The sequence below is a fragment of the Bombus pyrosoma genome, linkage group LG4 (assembly GCF_014825855.1).
Source record: "Bombus pyrosoma isolate SC7728 linkage group LG4, ASM1482585v1, whole genome shotgun sequence".
In the NCBI taxonomy this organism is placed as follows: domain Eukaryota; kingdom Metazoa; phylum Arthropoda; class Insecta; order Hymenoptera; family Apidae; genus Bombus; species Bombus pyrosoma.
Genome location: NC_057773.1, coordinates 14,478,659 through 14,500,981, shown reverse-complemented (window position 1 = coordinate 14,500,981; position 22,323 = coordinate 14,478,659). Strand labels below are relative to the sequence as shown.

The following is a 22,323-nucleotide window of genomic DNA, read 5'->3' as shown; positions in this document are numbered from 1 at the left end:
TTTACATTTTTATGCTCTCTTTATAAAAATCAAATTATGATAATATTCAAAATATTTATAAATATTTTATTTCGATCTGTATAAAATGAAACGTAAATAAACGCATTTATTATTTCCTTATGAAACAATATTTTTATGTGCTACATATGTAAAAAATGCACAGCAGTTTAGTTCAACTATGAATGTTCTTACCTTTTATTATATTCGTACAAGAGTACTCTCTTTATTATTTTATCATGGAGTTTTAAATAGTAATGCTATATGCTTCTTTTAAAAAAAAAAATTCGCTATCTTTCAGTCTAATAATACAAAGGTTTATATATCTTGTAACGATATACTATGTTTAACCATTTGTTCTTCTAATATTAATATCCTTTCCTGTAATTTTTGTATTATATCGTCTTTTTTAGCGTTTTCAATCTTTAAACGCGCTATCATCATATCTTTATCTTCGTTTAAGTCTTGTAACAATTGATTCGTTGATGGCCGATTCTCGGGCTCTTCTTGAACTAATTGACTTACTATATGCGCCTAACAAACATTGATTACCTTTACCTTCAAATAGTATTTTATTAAAATATCATCTTGTTTTAAATACACATACCCACTTAAGATGAGTAGCAGCTAGTGTTGTTGGTATATGTCCCATTTTCAAACTGTTAATTATTTCAATTCTTTCCATCTGAGTTCTTGTATGCACTATCAGCTCTAAAAGTACTATTCCCAAACTGTATATGTCACTCTGGAAGAATAAATGTTGCTTTATAATATTTTTAAAAATTATTATTTATTAAAAGAAAAGAACAATACTTTAGGATCACATTTTCCTTGTAGTTGCTCTGGCGCTGCATACATTTGTGTTCCTATAATGGAATGGTGATTTTCACTTCGTAATGGACAAGCTAATCCAAAATCTCCTAACTGTATTTGTAGCTGTCCTGACGTTGAAATAAATATATTGCTTGGCTGAAGTTGTGTAAAAATTTACATATATTTTTAAGCAATAAAGTAAAAGCTCCTTAGGTATTTTATTTGAATCATAATCTTTTCATTCTCTTGCTTTACCTTTATGTCATGATGCACAATACCACGAGAATGTATATAGTCTAAACCATGAAGAGTTTGTGTTAATATTGCAACGAGCATTGCTTGTGGCGTTACCTCTATCCTTTCGTCAAGCCACTGTTGAAGTGTTTTTTCACAAAGAGCCATTTGAATATACAATGTTGTATATTTATTCTTTAACATCATATATAAATTAGAGATATATATATTAGATATATATATATATGTAGTAATACATATATACATACTGTTTGAGGTATATATGGTAAAAGCATCTTATTTTTACTGGACTCTTCATATGAATTACTGCCATCAGTATAACTTGTATTATTTTCTGTTTTATTATTTTGATGTTCGCTATCGTTTCTAAAAGATATACTGTTTGAATTAGTTCCCTCCTCATCCTTCTTAACATTTTCTTCTATAACAAGAGATGGATTCAATTTATAGGATCTTAATAATATCATGGTTAATCACAAATTACTTGATATAATTATATGTACCAGACTCATAATTTGTCCATTTACCATGTTGTGACAACATGTCCTGTTTGTCATTTTCTTTTGGACTTTCACTACTCCCAGTATCCAAACTTTGTTGACTTTGTGAACTGGAAGTCTGATTTATCCATAATCTATATTCATTTGTCTTGTTATGTTCAATAGATCCTAATTTGCTTTGCAAATGACTTAGGGATACTAAATGCTGCCTTGAAGGCAACATAGGTTCAATCCATGCACCTTTATATGAAACTATATTGGTATGATTTAATTTGGCAAGAGTTTTCACTTCTTCAAGATGCTGCATTATATTTTTAACTCGATCAGAACGAACTGTTATCTTCTTAATGGCATATTCGATACCATCAAGACGATGTAAAGCTTTAAAAACATTACCAAATCCTCCAGCAGCAATAAAACTTATTTCTTGAAACTCTCTATGATAACGGGACCATTCTGTCATTGATGGTCTACATAAACTAAATTTATATGAATTAAACATAACATAGCTTCCTTGTTATTGTACTTTGGAAAACATAGTATTAAATTTTACCTTGAAATCTGAAGTAAATTTTCACAACCGACTGCTGCACGTGTAACTGTAAACAAGTGATATAGTGCTTGTTGATATTGATTTCTTAATGGTTCGAATTCCATCATATTGTAGGAATCATCAATTAGTTTCAATTTGTGAAGTCTATCACAAATAGCTAAAAACAACCATAGAAATTATTTCACAATCTACCTAAAAATTTATTAAGACTTTAAATTTATTAATTTACTAAAGAATTTAAAAATTGGTGAAATTTGAAATAGAAATGTGATATGTAACGTAATTCCTTAATTGAAATGTTTTAAATGATGGAAATTATTTTTTTAAATACTATTTGATAATTAATAAAAAATGATAAAAAATAAAATTTTTAATATACTGCACGGTTAAGTAACTGAATTATTGACAAGAAGCTCTTGCTTACTTTAAAATTGTTATATTTAATTTTTACATAGTACAAATACAAGAATTTTTCATACTAACAAAAAGATATAAAAATTAGTTGTCATAAAGAATGTAAATATATTACCAAAATACAATTTATTTCTGTGTACTGAATCATCTTCAAAGAGTATACACAATTGCTGTATAAGTGATTCAATTAAAAGACTAGTAGAAGTTCTAAGTATGCTCACAATTTGCCCATTGTTCAGATTACTTTCATTGTCCAAACATAGTGTTGGATTTGCATTGTTACCTAAAAAGTAAAAACGATATAACAAAATATCAGTCAGAGACTACTTAAAGTAATTGAAATTTTGTAATTATTATTCCAGATAATGACCGATTTACTACATAAAAATTATTTTTTGTACTATTATTGTTTTTAACTGAAACAATACATTTTTTACGAAAATTAGTAAATTATCGATTAAATAAATGCAGATGACAGTATAAAAAGACTAAAATTATAGTTATTACAACTGTTACTGCGAATACATTTTAAAAACGCGCGGGAATTTAAGGTTATATTATTTACCTCTGTCAAATGAAGTTGCGGTGGATAGTGTATCCCAAAGATTAGTTGGAGGTGAGTTATTATCAACCATTTTTAAACTTATTACATTTTTACATCAATACTTGTATTATTGTAAATCCATGTACACTATCGTAGGGATAAGATACTCTCGCGGTCACCGATTGCACTATTCGCCAACAAGATTACCATCCTGAAATCTTAGGTATAAACCAAAGGATACCAAAAAGAAAGTCAGAAAAATGTCAAACGGACGTTGTGCAGTGCGATCTTGTTTCTGTAATCAACAATGCTATTGTATTACGTCGATAAATCTATGCATCCTTTGTATGATTAGCTACCTTGAATACCTTAATAAATTGGTAGCATCCGCCATGAAACGTCGCGTCGTGAAAAATCGTAGGGATATCGTGTGTTCTGGTTTTAATTAATTTTAAGATAAATATATCTAGGCTTAGTCCATAGTGTGTACTTTTTTATACAAAGATGCATTGTCTGACTTGGAACAAATGGTTTTAAGTCCTAGTTCTAAGCCTTAGTCTTAAGCTCTACTTTTAAGTCTTAGCTTTAAGTTTCGTCGTTAGTTTTAAGCGTTATTGTCAAGTTTTATTTGAAATCACATCGTTTGTTTAGTTTTAGCATATTTGTGAAGATCGATGTATTAGATTGGTATTTTTCTATAGAAGCAAGATTTTTGGCGACCTTTTTGCTTTTTTTTTTATTGGTTTTTTGTGAGTCACACTACCTATGTTTGGTAATATATAATTAATAATTGATTTTAGAATAGAAATATGAAAATAGAAAAGATTAAGAAATTCACATTTTTGTGTGTTAAATACACGAAATTACAACTTTAAGTTTTGAAACTAATTAAACGAATCATTTAACTAACTCATTACTTTGACAGCGTGTAAAACACAGACTTCATTGCGATTATGGCATATCTTATTCTATATCTTATTTATAATTTCATATATATATAAACTTTATTTAGTTTTAATTCAAACCGGCACTATGTACCGAATCGATAACGTCGCATGTGGCACGAAAATGGTAAAAGGGTCAGATGAGCCTCAAAACATGAAGCACGAAAAAACACTATATGTCACGTTTGTTCTGTACTTCGTCCATTCTTAATTTAAAAAATATATAACATTTCGTTTTATAGCTTTGTCTGGATTTATCATGATTGTTTTAGTAACAGAAACATAACTAGCTAGTGAATGTTAATTATATTTCAAAGAAACCGAAACCTCTCGCGTTTGCGCAGAACGATGTCCGATGTTGTCACCATATTAATCTTTTTGTCATCACTCGGCGGACACTCGCCTCTATGTTTTAATATAATTGTGTACAGGCCTGTGTTATGTATATGACATATATACATGTATATAGTTATCAATAATCTCATAATTTAATTTAAACTAACAACATAAATTTAATTAATTGAAATTAGTAATAGACGTTTCAATATCGGTTACTGCTTATAAAACGGAAAATGAATATCTGTAGATTGAAAGTCAATTTTAATATTATAAGGAAAATTGCAATATGAGTAAATAATTTTTATAATTTTAATAAACGATAAAAGATATTGTATACAATTTTACAGTAATACAGAATACAGAATCACATTATAAATTGAAATTACTTTTTCAAATTAATTATACATTAATCGAAGTGATAGAAATATTACTAAAACAAGCCTTTTTCGAAATACATAGTAGAAAATCGCTAAATTAACCATTGTTTTGTTGCTTTGATCTGTATGCTGGTAGGTTCTTTTTTAACAGAACCCATTTTTTTTTGAAAAAAAAAGAAAGAAACGTTTTGATTGTAAAAGACAATAACTCACTAAACAATTATAATTACTTATATGTTATAAAAAAAATGACATTTCTTACAAAATATATTTTCTAATTAATTAATAATCAATTATTTATATAACAAATCATATCTCTTCATTCTCTTTTTTTTTTTTTTAAAAACATCTAACATATGATGTTAATGGTTAAGTAAGATACAAGTTAAATTGATAGGTACATTCGTAAAATCAAGCAAAGGTATCTCAATTTTTGAATAAATGACAATATAACCGATACAAATAGTACAATTCAATGTGTTCAATAGAATGGAGTGAAATATAACTTTTTTTATCGATTATATTTTATTAATCGCATACTAAGCAAACAAAAAATGTATAGTGTCATGCTATTTTCACCCAGGTATAGCACGTAACTTTTAGATTATGTAACGCGAGAAAGAGATGAATACGGAAGAGAAAGCTAGACAATGTCATGTTGGTATCCATACGACCTTGAAATGTAATATAGTGCGTAGTGCAGTTGGTGGTATACATTGTTGCACGTGGTGTGGAGTCATTGACTTTAGAAATACTTTCCACTTTCTACTTAACATGTCCTTGCTGATTTGACCTCCTTTGATCTCTTATCCCTTCTTTTCCCTACATCTTATATGTTGACTATAAGTACATCATAAAATAACGTCACATTAATTAAATTTCCTGAAATATCAAGCATATAGAGTTATATAAATTAATTAATTAATCATAGATTAATTTTCATAAACAATTTTAGATTGTATAATAAAATAAAATAGATTTTATAATTGATATGTATTCTTATTTTGATGAACCAATAGTTATAAAGATTGGCAAATGTTTTTTTCGTAACACTTATTTATAAATAAATAGACTAAAGAATAATATTCTTTTGGATAACACAACAAAAAATAACAAACAAATAAAACAAACTAGGTTTGACAATCAAACATGTGAAATTTTATAAGTAAATTTTACAAATTTGTGTGAAAGGAAATCCATAATCTAAAATTCCCAATTTATCAATTCACTAATATCGTTAGTTTGTAAATTGTTGCGCAATTTTGATAACAAATATTTGAATGAAAAATTTCTACTAACTTTATTATTAACTTATTGAATTTATATAACTGTTAATATATATTTATTCGAAATATAACCATATTCATAAGAATATTTCGAAATAAGAAATACGAATAATACCAAACCGGTTATTCTAATCGGTTGATTTAAATACAATGATCAAAAAGAAATGTCTAACTCCTTTTACGATTGTTTTCGAAATTAAGCTCCATCACTATACTGATACAAAATAAATATAAGAATATGTCTTGATAGAATTGATTTAGAATATATGATTAGAATATATAATTTTGTGTCACTTATTTTGAGTTATCGTATCAATTAGAACTAAGCATTGGTCAACAAACACAGTTAGTACATTTTTTAGAGCTTTACCTTATTTCCATAAATATATAAACATACGGTATTCAACAATAGTATTGGCACAGATTAGGTTTTCCTAAAATTAATAAAATTCTTTACCAAAATCTCTTGTAAAATATAATTCTAATCTAGATGTTAAGTATATTGTAATTCGTTATTGGTAAGTATTTGTATAATGAAAATTAATAATAAAAATACACTATAGACTGTTTTCAACGAAACATAAGATTTTAATTACTATAAAATCTATACCGATCTATACCGACCGAAATCGATACCGACTTTATATCGATCTAGGAATTAAGATACCGTCAAAAAAATAATAGCTTCAGAAATTTTGATTTCTTATACTATAGGTTAGTTCTAAATAAGGATTAAAATTGATACTTTCGATATTTACTTATGATATATTTAAGCTTTAAAAAAAATGACCTATGCCCATATTTTGTATATATCTATGCAGCGTATTATAGTTAGAAACATTTGATATTTTCTAAACATTTATGAGAAATTTCAAGGCACAAGCTACACAGAATACAATACAATATGCAAAAATATATGAAATATTCAAAGTATAGTACTCAAGTTAGTATAATATTTAACAGGTAAAAGAATCTCTATGTAGATTTCATATTTTTAACTATGTTTATAAAAATATAAAATTACATAAACATCCGCAATTTGATTTGAGATTACACAGAAAAAGACACAAGTCAATTTTTACTGAGTTCCAAATTTTTATGCTACTTGATGGTTAAAAATGAATACTAAACTTAAACTTGAAATATTCTAAATAATGACAAAAATATACTGGTATCTAATCCGAAATAAAAGGTGTAATATCGCACTGTAGTTACAGATTAACTAGGAGTGCGATAAATTTTAAAATTGTACCCCTGTAAAACCCAAAATATGCGACTTATTATCTTCAATTAAGATGTTTTATCGATCTTGTCTGTATACAATGGATTGATATGTCAACTTTCGTCTCAACTTTTCAATCTACAGGACGGTGAAAGACCGGCAAGACGCGGTGGTCAATAAAATAAAAACAAATGAACCAGGTTATGTTTTCTCTTCCCTTTGCCATTTTGGTTTCAGCACGATCGCGAGTCATTTCTAAGGTCGCCGCTGGCATAGCTTAAAACAAGTCGCGTTAAGATTGGTCAAGGTACGACATCGCTCTAGAGTTGATTGCTACCTCGACCGTAACCCCACTACTCTTGCCTCCCTACCCTCGAGATTTCTATTTGGTCCATAGCCCCACCAACCATCGCCCGACCTCTTGTACCTTCGACGCGACGTCTCGGAACTGGAATCCTTGTCGATCTCGCCGCGACCCCGACACTGCGTGTGTTTAAGCCACGTAAGTCGTGTTGACCCACGTGCCTCCACAGGCTCGTATATTGCACTAATGGCACCTTATGCTCTTAATTTGATATGTTATTGTTATACATATCGTGAAAAAAATTATTTATCTTTTTTTACAAAAAAAAAAAAACTTTTTATTAAGGAACGAAGAGAAATAAAAATACATGTTTCTTCATTTTTCTAGTCACAAGTTATAAACTATCGATTTCAATTAATTCTCCTCTGCGGCATTAATAGATATGACGATAAAAGAAATTAAATATTCTAAATAAGTTTTATGTTTTATCAATCACTTTAGGTAGAATGAATTTTGAATAGTTCCATATTAGGGGACTTCTGGTATTAATATTGAAATTTTACAAAATCGCAAGCTACTAGTTATCAGTACCAATACATTTTTTTCTTATAACAACAATAAATCTGGTGTAAAAGAAGTTAGATTTCCAATTAAATTTTTCAAATTACTGGTAATTTGATTATACTATATGACGTAAAACTGCAGAGTTATAAATATATATATATACATATATAATCTATAAATACTAACTTGTCTATTTACTAATATTATTAGCTAATATATTATCAGTTATTATAGCTAGTAGAACAGTAAAAAAAAAAGAGGATCCATGCAATCGTTTATCAGGTTTACGTTTCATAATAATGTCTAATTGGTAATTATGCAATTTAGTGATTTTTCTCAATTGAGATTATTTAACTCGAGTTACATAACTGGACTAATATTATTTATCTTTTGCCACCCTAAAAACTTTTCATTAAAAAATATTCTTTATTCAAAATTTTACAAGACGCAAATTACGAATTGCTAATCCTAATCTATTTTCTTCTATGACAGCAAGTTTGGTGATAAAAAGATTTTATAATTTATCAATTATTTTTGGCAAAATTGCAAAATTGTAAAAGAAAAGCCTATAACTTGCAAATTATAATTTAATTACATATTGGTCGCTAGATTATTATCATTAAATTACCATCGATTAGTAAATTATTGTTCAAAATATAATGCAGTTGCAAATGACAATTAAGATTTGAAACGATAATTTTGTCTACATTCACGTGTTACAAAGTGTTGACATATTTTAAATACGCTTTAAAAGTATCGTTAATTAATGTATTATATAATACATACGTACTTCGCATTCCATTGTTATCTCTTTTTGTAATAGAGATATGAATGCGCAATAACGATTCCGAGTCCGAATGTATGTAAAATAATTGAATGTGGTTTGACGTAATTCGAACCCGGAAACATGTTTCGAAAGTGCTCCTTGTAGCACAATAAAAATTATCAAAACACGCGATAAAATTAATTCAAAAAAAAGTTGTGATAAAACAACTTGATGTAGTTCTTTTTCTAATGTAGTAAACTCCTGGGTATATTTATTTCATGTATATTTCTATCTTAATGTTCAATTTTGAAAGCATAATAATGTGGCGGCGATAAATTCAGGTTTGGAGAAATATACGTCAGCCTATCTATCTATTATCTGACTTATTACCTGAATCGACGAATATGTATCGATGAAGGACCACTATCATAACGTTCTAGTTATAAATACTTTTGAAAATTGATATACAATTTAATACAATTTATAACTCTCAATTTATCCAATATATGTATAGATAAGTTATTTCAATAACATTAAATATTACATGTAAAATGAATAAAATATTAGCAATATTGAAAAAATACTATATATTGTAATATTATGAATATTACGATATAAAGAAATATAAAAAAGGTATTAAAATATATCAAAACTGCAAAAAGATATTAAAAAATCAATAAATCGTACTAGAATCGTTATATCATTTTCAATATTACATAACATATAAAATATCAAAAATATTAAGAAACATATTTTGCTTTGAATTGTACTAAAACAATCAGCATATACACATGCATTTGTAAACCCCGATTTATCTACTTTATACATTATTCTAACGAGATATTTAAAAAATATGAAACTACATTAAACATATTAAAAATATTGTGAGATACAAAAATATTTTAAGAATATTAAGCAGTATTAAAAAATGAATAAACTTATAATGTTCTATTTTGAATTATACCAGCAAAATTACTTAGATATCTTTGAAACCAAACTGGATTCAAACAGAATTGGAAACAAGTTTTCATTGATCTTCATTTTCATTTTGAGGTTATTTATGTATTGACAAAAATAACGAAGAAAGAAATTAAAGTATTCAGAAACATTCGATGAAATTTTAATATTGTTAGATACGATGTTGTTGCTACCGTCACTGCTATCGTCTACACACTACACACCACCAGCGCAGACTCTCAGGGGCACCACTACACAAAAAGCGAGGAGTACCAGTGTAGCCCTGTCGTTCTTGCCACCGCACGCGGCGTCCAATGCCCCGTCCGGAGGTAGCAGCCGTGGTTTCCACTCGGCACACGTGCACCGCGCGCAGTGGGTCATTGCTCTCCTGTGTTCGAAAGTAATATCGTTACAGCGCACGGCACTTGTCCCAGGCATGATCACCACGAAATCCAACAAATTTGCTCATTTATAATTAATTACGTGCTAATATATACTTATAATGAACTCATTAGACTCTTCAACCTTTTTTTAATCTGTTGTCTAACGTGACTAATTTCTTCAATTCCATAAGTTTGTTTAGTAATTATGTTAAATTTTAATATGTACAAATTTATAAGTATCTTAGGTAAAATATTTGTCGAATTTTATTCTGATAAAATAAAAGATAAAATTTTCGTGCATCGCGACGAAAAGAGAACTAATGATACATACCGAGGAAACAATAATGACAGATAAGGCAAGGATAGTCAACTAGTGACGAAAACTGAAAGAAAGAAAGAGAAAGTAATACACGCGCCGATCATGAATTCACCAACACATCTACGTCGACCGGATTTAACCTCTGGCAGCTTCCTGTACCGGCTGTTAAATATCATGCAGACTGCCTTTTCCTCGTCATTAATGAACACTCCTTTTCGATGTGCTAATGTTTTTGCATTTACAGGTCTATATGAATACCTGATAACTAATATTTTTTACTTTTATAAAAATATTTTACATTTCGTATTTTTCAAAATACATGCATGTAAACATTGGGAATTAAAGATCTTATTTCTTTCAATTTAATGTTTATGATTATATATAATATATATATATATATATATACACACATTGTAACATGTATATAGTATTTCATACATGTATTTACAAAAGTTGTTATTTTTAAAATATAACGATGTTGTATTTTAATACCGTTTATTTATTAATTTTTGCATTTTTTACTCAAAAATTTGCTAAATAGAAATAACTGTTCATCTATATAATACTACTTAGATTTGACGTAAATAATAAAAACCCCGAGCCGAATACATATTTTGATTATTCTAGCGATGATAACAAATCTGTGATTAATCAATCTTATCATAACGTACGGTGGCGTCACATATGCGTGTGTAGAATACGCGTCTCAGTCTCTATAGACTGAAGATATCTATGTCTCCGTCTGTCCGACGGTCTTTGTCATGCTTGTATCGCGGGGTCGGCCGAAACCACGACTGCTGCCTCCACGTGCTGCGAAAAGCACTTACTCGCCCTAAATTGTAGGTCGCCGCCGTTGTTGCAGTAGTGGGGGCAACCAGAGTGGAGGGGCAGGGTCGAGCACGGCACTTCGGTCATGATCGATGATTTCCGTCGCCGTTCGGTATGGCCAGGCGGTAAACATTACACAGTACGATTGGCCGTGTCCTGAGGGTCCTTTGGTTTCGTTTTCGAGTTTGAGTTTTTCGTCGGCATTCAGTTGGTGAGAAGTGACAAACAAACGTGATATGCGTTAAAGAGAACATCCGTAATTCGTTTCTGTTCTGATCTCTCGCCTTATTTCGTTTATTCGTTGTTCTCCAAAGGATGATGAGCTGGAACGTGGGATTTCTTGGCCGTGGAAGGGTTTAACGAAAACCTCACAGGTGGGAGATTTTGACATTTCTGCGTCATATATTCCACGAGAAACAATAAATTTATAATAGAGGCTTCTGATATTGTGGATTTTTAAAGACTATTGAAAACGATAGTTGAACATAGTTCCTTTACATTCTTTTCAATTAGCTAGATTAACATATGTACTGGAATTTTATTATATAAAAAATTGTAAAATCAGTGACAATTTAAAAGAAATGATAATTTGAACCCTCGATCAATTTTTTTATGAACAGCCAATGTTGAGATGTAATACAAAATTAAATATTTTTTTTTTTTTTTTTTTTATTTTCGAAAAAGATTATTAAGAAAGTGGAGGAAAGAGCGAGAAATTGCTGACTCTGAAATCGATAGTTTTCTCCTTGGCCGCGAACTTCGGTCGCGCTAGTGGCGTTATTTTTCGTGATCAATCGCATTTTCCGTATCCTGGAAGTGTTGCGAAATTGATAAAAAGGATAGGAGATTGAGGTGGGGGGAGGGGATATCTTTGTGATAAAAAGAAAGAAAAATCACGATAGATTCGCTTAGGAGAGGTGATATGTAGCTGCGGTTCGTGATGTAACTCAACGTCCTTACTGCGCGGCGAGTTGCACGAGGTCGGTGATCGCTATAAAAAAATGCGGCGAATACACGTGGAGGCAGTGGTAGGCGGTTTCTACCGCGGCGCGGTATTGCACCACCGCCGACCGCGACGACTGCCTCACTGAGAGCCGCGCGTGCAGGTTTAACCCAGCCTTAACCTATTCTGAACCGACGACCTCGTACGAATGTGCGAACAATGTCGGGTTTCTTCAATAAGCTTTCCTATTAAATTAGAAATTTAGATGTCAAGCGTTTCCATTACGTCTTGCTATTTAAATAGCCATCAAGCAATATATTAAATTAATTTTACTCGAAAGATTAATATGTATGTATATTTATTAAGATCAGTCGAGCTACTGCTGTTTTACTGCGTATCTCTGATGGCATTAATTAAAATTTAAAATGGTCTTGTTACACGATTTCATAAAAAATTTATCGAAATTTGTTTGAGATAAGATTATTATTACTATGTCTTAAGAAATTGATTGAGAAATACTTAATTAATAAATGGTAAATAAATCTTTGGTTGTAAAGATACTAATAAATGTTAATCTAAATATTCTTAATTTTATTGATATAGTACGTAACAGATTAAAATGATAACTTTTATTTCAGGCTATTGTGTAATGGAAATTTCATTACTTTCATATATATAAATATTTGTAGAACGAAATTGATAATGTGTATTCTAATTAGCAAACTCTCTATTTCATATTTGTTAACGATTGTTACTAAAATCAATAAAAATAATCTTAGAAATTACTTTTTACACAATAATACAAAATGAAGCAAAAAATATAGCTTCTTAAAACATAAAGTCAACAGTAATGGTGTATTATATAGCAAATAAATTAGTAGGAAAATATCTTTGGTAAGTGGTTAAGATGATCATTGTATTTTTCTAAATAAACGGAATGAAATGGTAGTGAGTGTGACAGGTTCGGTGCGTCGATAATACGTTCGGGTCCATCATAGGCCCGGTAAAATCGGGGACGGGCTAAAATTGCAGGATGCGTGCGCGTATGTGATGCGTGAGCGTGCGTGTACCCACGGGGCGGCGCGTCGCACGATTCGTGGGCGTTTTTTTAGGATTTGAAAAGAGTCAAATGGTGGGGAACGGAGCCGTATTACCCCAGTGTTTCGAAGCAGCGCGTAATCAAAGCGTTTAGACACAGTTGCGTTCACACGTAGGACGACGCAACGTCCTACTGTTTCCTTCTTATCTATTGCATGTCGATCTACCTCACAAGAATAGTCTTCCACTGTACAAATAAATGCTTTATTGTTATTGTTATTATTCTACAGGTAAATCGACTTGATGACGTATTGTATTTATATTTATATTTTTTTAAATGTAGTTTGATGATCAAAATTGACTAAAACTTTTGTATCATGACTTCTGTATTATAAAAATATTGCATTTTCTTTTCTTTTTTTCTTCCTTTTAAATGAATTTTCATGATTATAATTGATTATATATAAGATTTATACTTTTTTTGTATTATAAAATTTTTCTGGATAGATATATTTAAAAAGTACCTGTTATATATTGTGTTGATTAATTGTAACTTTGAGCGATGCTTTTTAAAATATTTTTTATAGAAAATTGATTCGTTACCGTTTTTATAATTTACTTTGTGAAATTTGTAATTTGTAAAAAATACATGTGCACTGAATTATTGAACATTATGAAATGCTTTTAATGTTATGTACATTGTTGCAGCATGCCATTTGTTTTCATGACAAAGTCACGTAAATAAATTCCATTGTAACACTGAAAGCTAAATATAATACTTACACTTGTCTTTAAAATGATATCATTTTTCGATTTCATTACTTCAATTCAGTTTATCCAGTTTATTTCAGTTTATGAAAAGTGAAATAAACATTTACGAAGGCTCACTACAAATATGTTAATTTATTTAATAAATGACTTTAATTTATTTATTAATAGCATTTTCAAATAATAAATTTTTCACCCGAATTTTAAAACAGTTTTTTTCAACTGCGAACTATTTGCAGTGATTCCATATTCTATAGTAAATTTAATAACTTTAAAAAATCCTATTCTATAAAAATCAGCCATCGTTTTCTTCCATTACTTTCAGATTGATACGTTCGTAGCGAAGAATGGTGAGTTACTATCAAGCGAAACAGATGACAAATTCGACGACTATGTCGGTCAACAGCGAGATATCAACCGTGGAGCCAGTAAATCCGGTGAAAAGTCTCGTATGTAGTCCGGATTTGAGCGTGTTCACACCAGCTTGCAGTGGCGAGACTCTATCGGCAAACGTCGAGGAGAAGACGTACCAGTGTTTGCTGTGTCAAAAGGTCTTTGATCAGAAGAGTTTGTATCAGAGCCACCTCCGTTCGCACGGTAAAGAAGGCGAAGATCCTTACCGATGCAATATTTGCGGGAAAACTTTCGCGGTACCTGCGCGATTGACTAGACATTATCGTACGCATACTGGTGAAAAACCGTACCAATGCGAATATTGTAGTAAATCGTTTTCCGTAAAAGAGAATTTAAGCGTGCATCGTCGTATACATACGAAAGAACGGCCTTATAAGTGTGATGTGTGCGAACGTGCATTTGAACATAGTGGTAAGCTGCATCGACATATGCGAATTCACACCGGAGAACGGCCACACAAGTGTACAGTCTGCTCGAAAACGTTCATTCAAAGCGGACAGTTGGTAATACACATGCGCACGCATACCGGGGAAAAACCATACGTTTGCAAGTCCTGTGGCAAGGGATTTACATGCTCTAAGCAACTGAAGGTACATACCCGCACGCACACCGGGGAGAAACCTTACACTTGCGACATCTGTGGTAAATCCTTCGGTTACAACCATGTCCTCAAACTGCATCAGGTTTGTTTACTTCTGATAATATACTATGCATGGATGAAGTTTTGTATATATAAAATCTCCATAATTTATTCACTTCACTGATTTACTTTATATTAACACTTATATTTAACTATAATTAATATAACTTATATTCTAACCATTTGTTGCTTTAAACAAAGATTATATAATGCATTATAATTATATGTATAATTATATATACCTATACGCATATATATAATTTCTTAAACATTATTATCAGGTATACGTGAAATTTAATTAATGCCTTTCAAATTTTACATATACCTGATAATAATGTTCAAAATTTAATGGTTAAAATTTAATTAATGCCTTTCAAATTTTAATTCAAATTAATGTTATGTTATGAAATGTAAATTATAATGATTTTGTAATTGTTTTGTAATTTTAATTTTAATGTTTCATTAGAGTCTTAAACTCATATAATAAACTATTATGAATGTATTAGGTTGCCCACTATGGTGAAAAAGTTTATAAGTGCACACTATGTCATGAGACGTTTGGTTCAAAGAAGACGATGGAGTTACACATTAAAACTCATTCGGACTCATCGGTCACTGGTTCTCCTCGGGACTCGCCAATTGAGCCAGAGATTGAGATCTCGCAGGCAAATAGTGTAGGCACTGCTAGTGACAAGGAGAACCGCAAGACTGAAGAACCAATTGATGATGCTGCTGCTTATGACGACACTCCACGAGATTTTCCTTATTACATGTATTCCAGAGAGCAGTATTCACAACCGCTTCTGATGCCTAGTGAAGACAGAGCTTTTCAAACGACGTCTGTAGTCCCTGTTGAACAGTCTCACTTGTTTCTGTATCCTGAGGTTTCTCCAACATACACTGGTCTTGGAATTCAAAGCAACGAATTTGTCAGTGACTGCTCGTCTCTTCTCAATTTACCAGGGAACGACGCTCGTAGAAGAGTAGAGGCTGCACTAGAAGCAGTCGAAGAAGAAAGACAGCGGGAGTATGGCATCAGGATTGAAAGAGAACCGATTTTAACTCCTCCAAGTAGCAACCCCGTAAGTCCTGTTCCTTCGCCGGATCCTCTCGATTTGGCAATTCCAGTACGAGAAACGTTAATTCTCCCTCCAAGAAAACGATGTAAAATGATCCTGGAGTCAATGGAAAGTGAGAGAAATGGTCTCATCGCCTCTCAAAGACAGAACTCTGTTATCCAATTTGCAAAAGCATCATAGTGCAAGATGTGGAAGAAATTGATGATGAACCAGTGATAATTTCATAGACGGTGAGACATAATCTAAGTTTTGTGAGGAGGTATAAAGAACTGGATACTAGAGGTGTGCAGCTATGCCTATGTTCAGGAACGGGTCGAGCCTCTTGATACATGAAATCGGGCGGCTTCTTGGCACACTTGTTTTGCTCGATTTCCGGAATGTTTCGGGATAAGCATGAACTGACAGTATTGCTTTGGATCGGTTCGACAGAAGATCGACTCAAAAGCCCGATAGATCCAGCTATAAAGCATTTGGTTTCTTCATATAGAGTTTGTTTGTAGTAAACAGCGTGCTTTTAGTCGTTTATACTTGTTTTATTTTAACCTTATACTTTATTTTTTATGTAAAGTCATTCAAATATTTTGTAATTAACTTAAAATCATTGTTAAAGTAAAAAGAATCTTCCTTCCAAATTTTCCAAATATAATATTTATTCATTTAAGATTTATCGTCACCGTTTCTTTCCATTTCCTTTTAATACGTAGTCGAATCTATCGGACTCTCAAACCAATCCTGTCCGACTTTTGCCTAGCCGATCAAAAGCGATACTGCCCGTTCATGCTTATCCCGAAACATTTCGGAACCCGAGCAAAACGGGTGTAGTGAGTTCCGCTCGAAATTCTTCTTTTGTTGGTCCGTTCTGAAGTTCGGAACGTGTTCGAGACGATCCGCACATCTCTACGAGATATACATTCAGAGTAGTAATGGGCTGAAAAAATTCAGATAACTGATGTTACAAATTACTGAAGAACTTGTTGAGCTTTTAATTGTCTTAACAAACTTTGAATTTCGGAGTATAACGATTAAAATATGACTAATAGAAATAATTTTAATGCAATGATAAAATATTTCAATACTGTTACAACAAATTCAAAGATTTTAAGAGTTTTAAATCTTACATTATATCCAAATAAGATAGACATTTAAGAGAAAGATGAAAAAATGCCCATTGCTAACTGATTAAAGAACTTTGTGCTGCGGGAATGATAGAGTTATCTTGCAGTGGAATTTCACTGCGTTATTATACGATCTGAGTTAATTGTTTTTATACCGAGTATTTTCTGAATATTTTGGGGTTTTCTTCAAACATTCAAATACTTTTTCAAAACGAAGTACAAAGAATAAGAAATTGATAGAAATAATTTTTCTAATAGAGTCGTATTTAATTTTTGCGACTGACAAGAAACATTTAATTAGTAATCGAACTGACAATAACTTTTCTTACATTTTGAACTGTGAAAGTTTGAAGAAAGTCGAAAATTATGTTGGAAAATATACTTTACAAGCCTTAAATGAACCAATAGAAAAACGTCCAGTAATTTTACCACTTAAAAAAGTAATTCTGTAAACTTTGCAGTCTAATAAGAGTATGATACAGTGGCCTCATTACATTCGCAGATTCAACTGGTTCCGAGAACTGTTTACACGTGCCTCAGGGTAAACATCGTAACACACTTAGAGCTCGCCAGCAGATCATCTATTACTTATAAACTGCCAAAGGATATAAAGGAAATGCTAGCTCGTTTCGTACTATCGCAAGCTATTTGGAACATTTTTGACAAGAATAATATCAGAAAGGGATTCCCACTCAGAACTGTATTGGTTGAACATTATGAATCTAAAAAATGTATAACTTATAATGTTAAATGATTTTATTTTATTTTTAAAAACGCCGAAATTTTGCGTTATAAAAAATGACATCGTTCGTTCTACTTTCTTCGATATAATATGTGTAGCTGGCGTGCTCAGTGTAATTTTTCGTATTTCACGTTATATAATATATACTATAGATATGTGTGTGTGCGTGTGCATATATGTATGTACATCATTGAATTGTAACGAATTAGTGTAAAAGTAATGAAGATCGTGCAGGTCACCGTGGCAGAACTAGCATCATCATTATAGAGGGCTTAGAACGATCGTAATCGAGAGAATTTTTAAATTTTATTTTAACTTCTGTTGTTCAAAAAAGAGTACAAAAATATTTGACACAAAGAATATACATAATATGATTAACTTATTATAATATTTCTAAAAGTCAATCAATTCAAATTCTGAACAAATGGATTCAAATAAATTATTTAATCTTTTATATTGATAAATTATAATTTAAAATTTTATCCAGATTTTAAAAATTTGAGATGAACAATCGAACGTATCGACTATTTCCGAAGCCTACGCCACTGTTACCAAAAATGAATCGTTTTCTTCCTCCAAGTAATTTATTCCTTTTTTCTGGAGGTTAAATTAAAATGTTATGCATGTTTGCTATATTATAAGGTTTTCTATATCCAACGTTTACGCGAAGATCAAAGATTTAAATTTCTTGCCAAAACTAACAAGACTGATACCAGTCTAAAGAAAAATTTTCTTTGCATAAACAAATTTCCAATTACGTATTAATACGATGCGATAAAAGTGATATTAAAATATGTTATTGCTCAATTTCGTCATCATTAGTCTCGTAATGTTTGTTTAAACAAACTATTTAAATCATCCTTATTAATGATTTATCATCGCATTGAAAGCGAACAGGAAATACATTGAAGGCGCTGTACAAATTCAATTTACATACTTTCATAAATGATTACTTTTAATTCCAAAATGCGCTTCCAGATGGCGCTAGTTTGCTGTCACAAATTGGTAACAATATTTAATCCTGTAATAATTGGTATATTAATATCTTGCAGTTTATTTTTTTCTTTATTTCTTAACAAATGTATACAAATTATGAATTGCTTTAAATTCCTTTATAATCCGTTTGCAGTTACTGGTCTGTTTTAGAAGTTTATTGAAATTTGAATGTATTTATATTATCAGTATCTTTGGTGTATTAATTCTTCAATATTGATCATATTAAGGCCTCTGTCGATACAGTAGTTTCTGTACAGCAGCTGTCTGTGAAAAAATAGATTCAGTTTAGAACAAAACACTTTACTTGTGTTTCTATATATCTATTATGATAGAAGAAAGCATAGCAAAAGGTTCAACTATCTGTTTCGTTAAACCATCAGGATCCGCAAATATGATTGTAGAAGCACACTAATTTCAAGTACAAAAGCATTGAGTCAAATTCAAGATTCAACAATCTTATAAAAAAAAAAAAGAAAAAAAGAAAAAAAAGAATTAATATTATATATGTATATTTAATTCACAATGAGTAGTATTGACTACCTTAAGAGGCTTAGTTTTAATGAAACAGATCTTACTGGAATATAACTGATCAAAGTTCTCACTGTGAGAGTGGAGCTGGTAAGGAAGAAAGTACCAAACTCATTATTAAAAACTTCATTATGCCAGAGTATCGAGAGGAGCTATGCTCACTGCCAGTACAAGTATGCCTGTGTATACAACACATACGAGTTTAATATTAAATATTAAATTGTATCGTCACAATTTACAATTTGAAGCCATCTGTATTTACATTTGGCATCGCTCCATTATGGCATACAGAATGTTTTATAAATTGTGAAATAATTTAATGGTAGATTTCGCGAAATGCATCAAACAAGCGACAACGTAATAATGTTAATAATATTGAATAAATCTAACAGAAAAATAAATTACACACGAAGTTTGAATCTGTATTTATAGCCGAATTTGATATTATCATTTTTACTGTAACATTCTGAAGTTCATTTCAAAAATATTATAGTTCATAAAATTTTATCATGGTCTTATTTTAAAATGCGTTTTATCATTATTAAAATTAAATGTACTTTGCGTTTAAATCTACCACTAATTATTGATCTGTGGTTTATAAAACAGCTTGAGTATACACTGAGCCATGTTTATATTAATAAGTAATGTAATATTTATATAGGAGCTCATGTATATTACACCTTTTCCTTTTCTACTTTTTTTTTTCTTTTTTTTTTACAAGAATGATTCGACACGTGGCCTATTACTATTTTTTAAGACGTTGAAGCTTTTTGTTGTGTGCGAATTATATTCTCATTTATTATATAAATCACGCATGACATGAATTTTATGTGCAATTGTATATTTAAGTTCTCTGGGGCGATTCGATTAGCGCTTCCCTTTCTTCATTGTTTTATTAACTCTCAGTAAACATGTTTTTATCTAAGAAAATACTCGAGTGTATTGTTACAAATTTTAATGATTGTTATTATTGTAGATTTCGAAGCGCTTGAAATTAGCTTACCATAAAAATTCGTTTTTCATTAAGTCATCGAGCATAGGCCACGTGAGAGTATATGGAAAAAGAAAATGGATGCGAATTGTTAAGTATTACGATAATGATAAGAAATAGATTGAAATGTGCAGAGACAACTCTAGTGTAATATTATGATTATCTGTTATTACTTATTATTTTTAAGATATACAAATACATGCCAAATGGGATATGTTTTATCCCATTATCTCGAGCGTGTGGAACTGATTACACATAAAGGAAAAGAAAGAAAAGAGTTTTGTAGAGATTCATTTATACAGGATACTTTCAATAAGAACAGAAGAATACATTTGTATAAGAGTCCAAAAGGAATGAATGTATTTTTTCGTTTCTCGCGCCCTCATGATCGATCAATAAAGTAGAAAACGTATAATAATAAAATATCAGTGTTCATTACGAATTAATAAAGATAGAAACAATGACAGAGAGATCAGCGCGCGTGAAACTGAAAAATAAATATCCTTTCAAAAATTACACGCTGCAATAATTTTAATTGCGATTAATTTTAAGTCGAGGCATCATCATCCTTCGTTATTTTTTGCATCGACAAGAATTTCCAGAGGTCAGAAATTTTCCGATAATTGATAGGCACTAATAATTGTATTTTCTTGTTTTATTCCGCCAAAGTGCGTACGAATAATTTCATAGTCAGCTTTCGACAGGAAATATATTTATTTATTTAATATATGTAGCTATATCTATATATTATTTATATATGTATTTTTTTTTGCCGTATGTCGGAACAAACTTTCGTGTATTCACTGCATTAAAATATATTCTATCGTAAATGTTGTTTTTGGAATTTCACGTTTAATTTTAAATAATAAGCTTACACAAAACATTATTTTATCATGTGTACACCTCATGAATCTACTCGCCAATGTTTTGGTACTTTTATTACAAACAAAATACATATATCTTTACCTTGATTTGAATTTGACACGCCAGGCATTTGGAAAGTAACGTTTTACATTTCTCGTTATATTTCGCAGATAATAAAGTATAACTATATTAAAGTTCGAATTATGCAGTTTTTAATGAGACACGTGATTCTTTTGCTAGTGTCTTTATAATTATCGTGAATTAATAATTATCAATTAAAGTAATTGATCTTGGTTGCATTTCTAAAATTCTTGTTTTCAATAATCCAATAAAAAAGAAGGGATTTGTATTCGATAATTCCACTTATACATATATTCGTATGTTTACTTTCTTTATGAAACATTAAATTACAGAATAAACGCTAATTTAGCGTCAACTGCCTGCCATTAATTAGTATATACAAAAATATATAGATATGCATTATACATACGTATGTACAATTTGTCTGGTTTATTGAACTCATAACGTTCGAATGCCAAAAAATATGAATGATATGAAAAAATGTTTCAGGTAAAAATTATATGATATCGAGGGAGACACACTATACTTTTTGACTTGTCTATTTGACCTTGCGTTGACATCGAAACGTCCTATGAAGATCGTAATAAAATTTTTAAATGGGAACCTACTTTTTTATAACATATTCTTGTAGCTGTCATTGAGATGTTTCCGAGACACTGCACTACTAACTAGTGTCTTTCACATTATGCAAATTGCAGTGGTAAATACAGTATATACTGGGTGTCTCATTTTAATCGTTTGTCGTGATTATCTCTTAAA

At 30.5% G+C, this 22,323-nt stretch overlaps 2 protein-coding genes across 12 annotated transcripts; one reads left to right on the top strand and one right to left on the bottom strand.

The window, feature by feature from the left end:
• Positions 1–48: 48 nt before the first annotated feature.
• LOC122566502 (eIF-2-alpha kinase GCN2-like) lies at positions 49–11,224 on the bottom strand. 8 transcript variants are annotated; one of them, XM_043723845.1, is made up of 10 exons: positions 11,209–11,224; positions 3,098–5,576; positions 2,648–2,815; positions 2,119–2,275; positions 1,569–2,044; positions 1,314–1,486; positions 1,066–1,239; positions 811–966; positions 605–742; positions 49–531 (listed from the first exon to the last, which is right to left on the bottom strand). In XM_043723845.1, exons 2-10 carry the CDS (start codon positions 3,165–3,167, stop codon positions 316–318), a joined length of 1,728 nt encoding a protein of 575 aa, XP_043579780.1. In that variant the 5' UTR covers positions 3,168–5,576; positions 11,209–11,224; the 3' UTR covers positions 49–315. The 8 variants fall into 8 exon arrangements, with proteins under 8 accessions (XP_043579780.1, XP_043579779.1, XP_043579783.1 ...); XM_043723844.1 differs by lacking the exon at positions 11,209–11,224 and adding an exon at positions 6,393–6,506; XM_043723848.1 differs by lacking the exon at positions 11,209–11,224 and having other exon boundaries at positions 3,098–3,839; positions 5,411–5,594.
• A 249-nt stretch (positions 11,225–11,473) lies between these two features.
• LOC122566503 (zinc finger protein 180-like) lies at positions 11,474–22,167 on the top strand. Of its 4 annotated transcripts, none has more exons than XR_006316540.1 (4): positions 11,474–11,739; positions 14,440–15,211; positions 15,675–16,477; positions 17,865–22,167. XR_006316540.1 is itself a non-coding variant. In XM_043723854.1 (4 exons), the coding sequence occupies exons 3-4, from the start codon at positions 14,462–14,464 to the stop codon at positions 16,425–16,427; spliced, it is 1,503 nt and encodes a 500-aa protein (XP_043579789.1). In that variant the 5' UTR covers positions 11,483–11,576; positions 11,680–11,739; positions 14,440–14,461; the 3' UTR covers positions 16,428–22,167. The 4 variants fall into 4 exon arrangements, 3 of the variants coding, with proteins under 3 accessions (XP_043579788.1, XP_043579789.1, XP_043579790.1); XM_043723854.1 differs by having other exon boundaries at positions 11,483–11,576; positions 11,680–11,739; positions 15,675–22,167; XM_043723853.1 differs by having other exon boundaries at positions 15,675–22,167.
• The last annotated feature ends 156 nt before the right edge of the window (positions 22,168–22,323 follow it).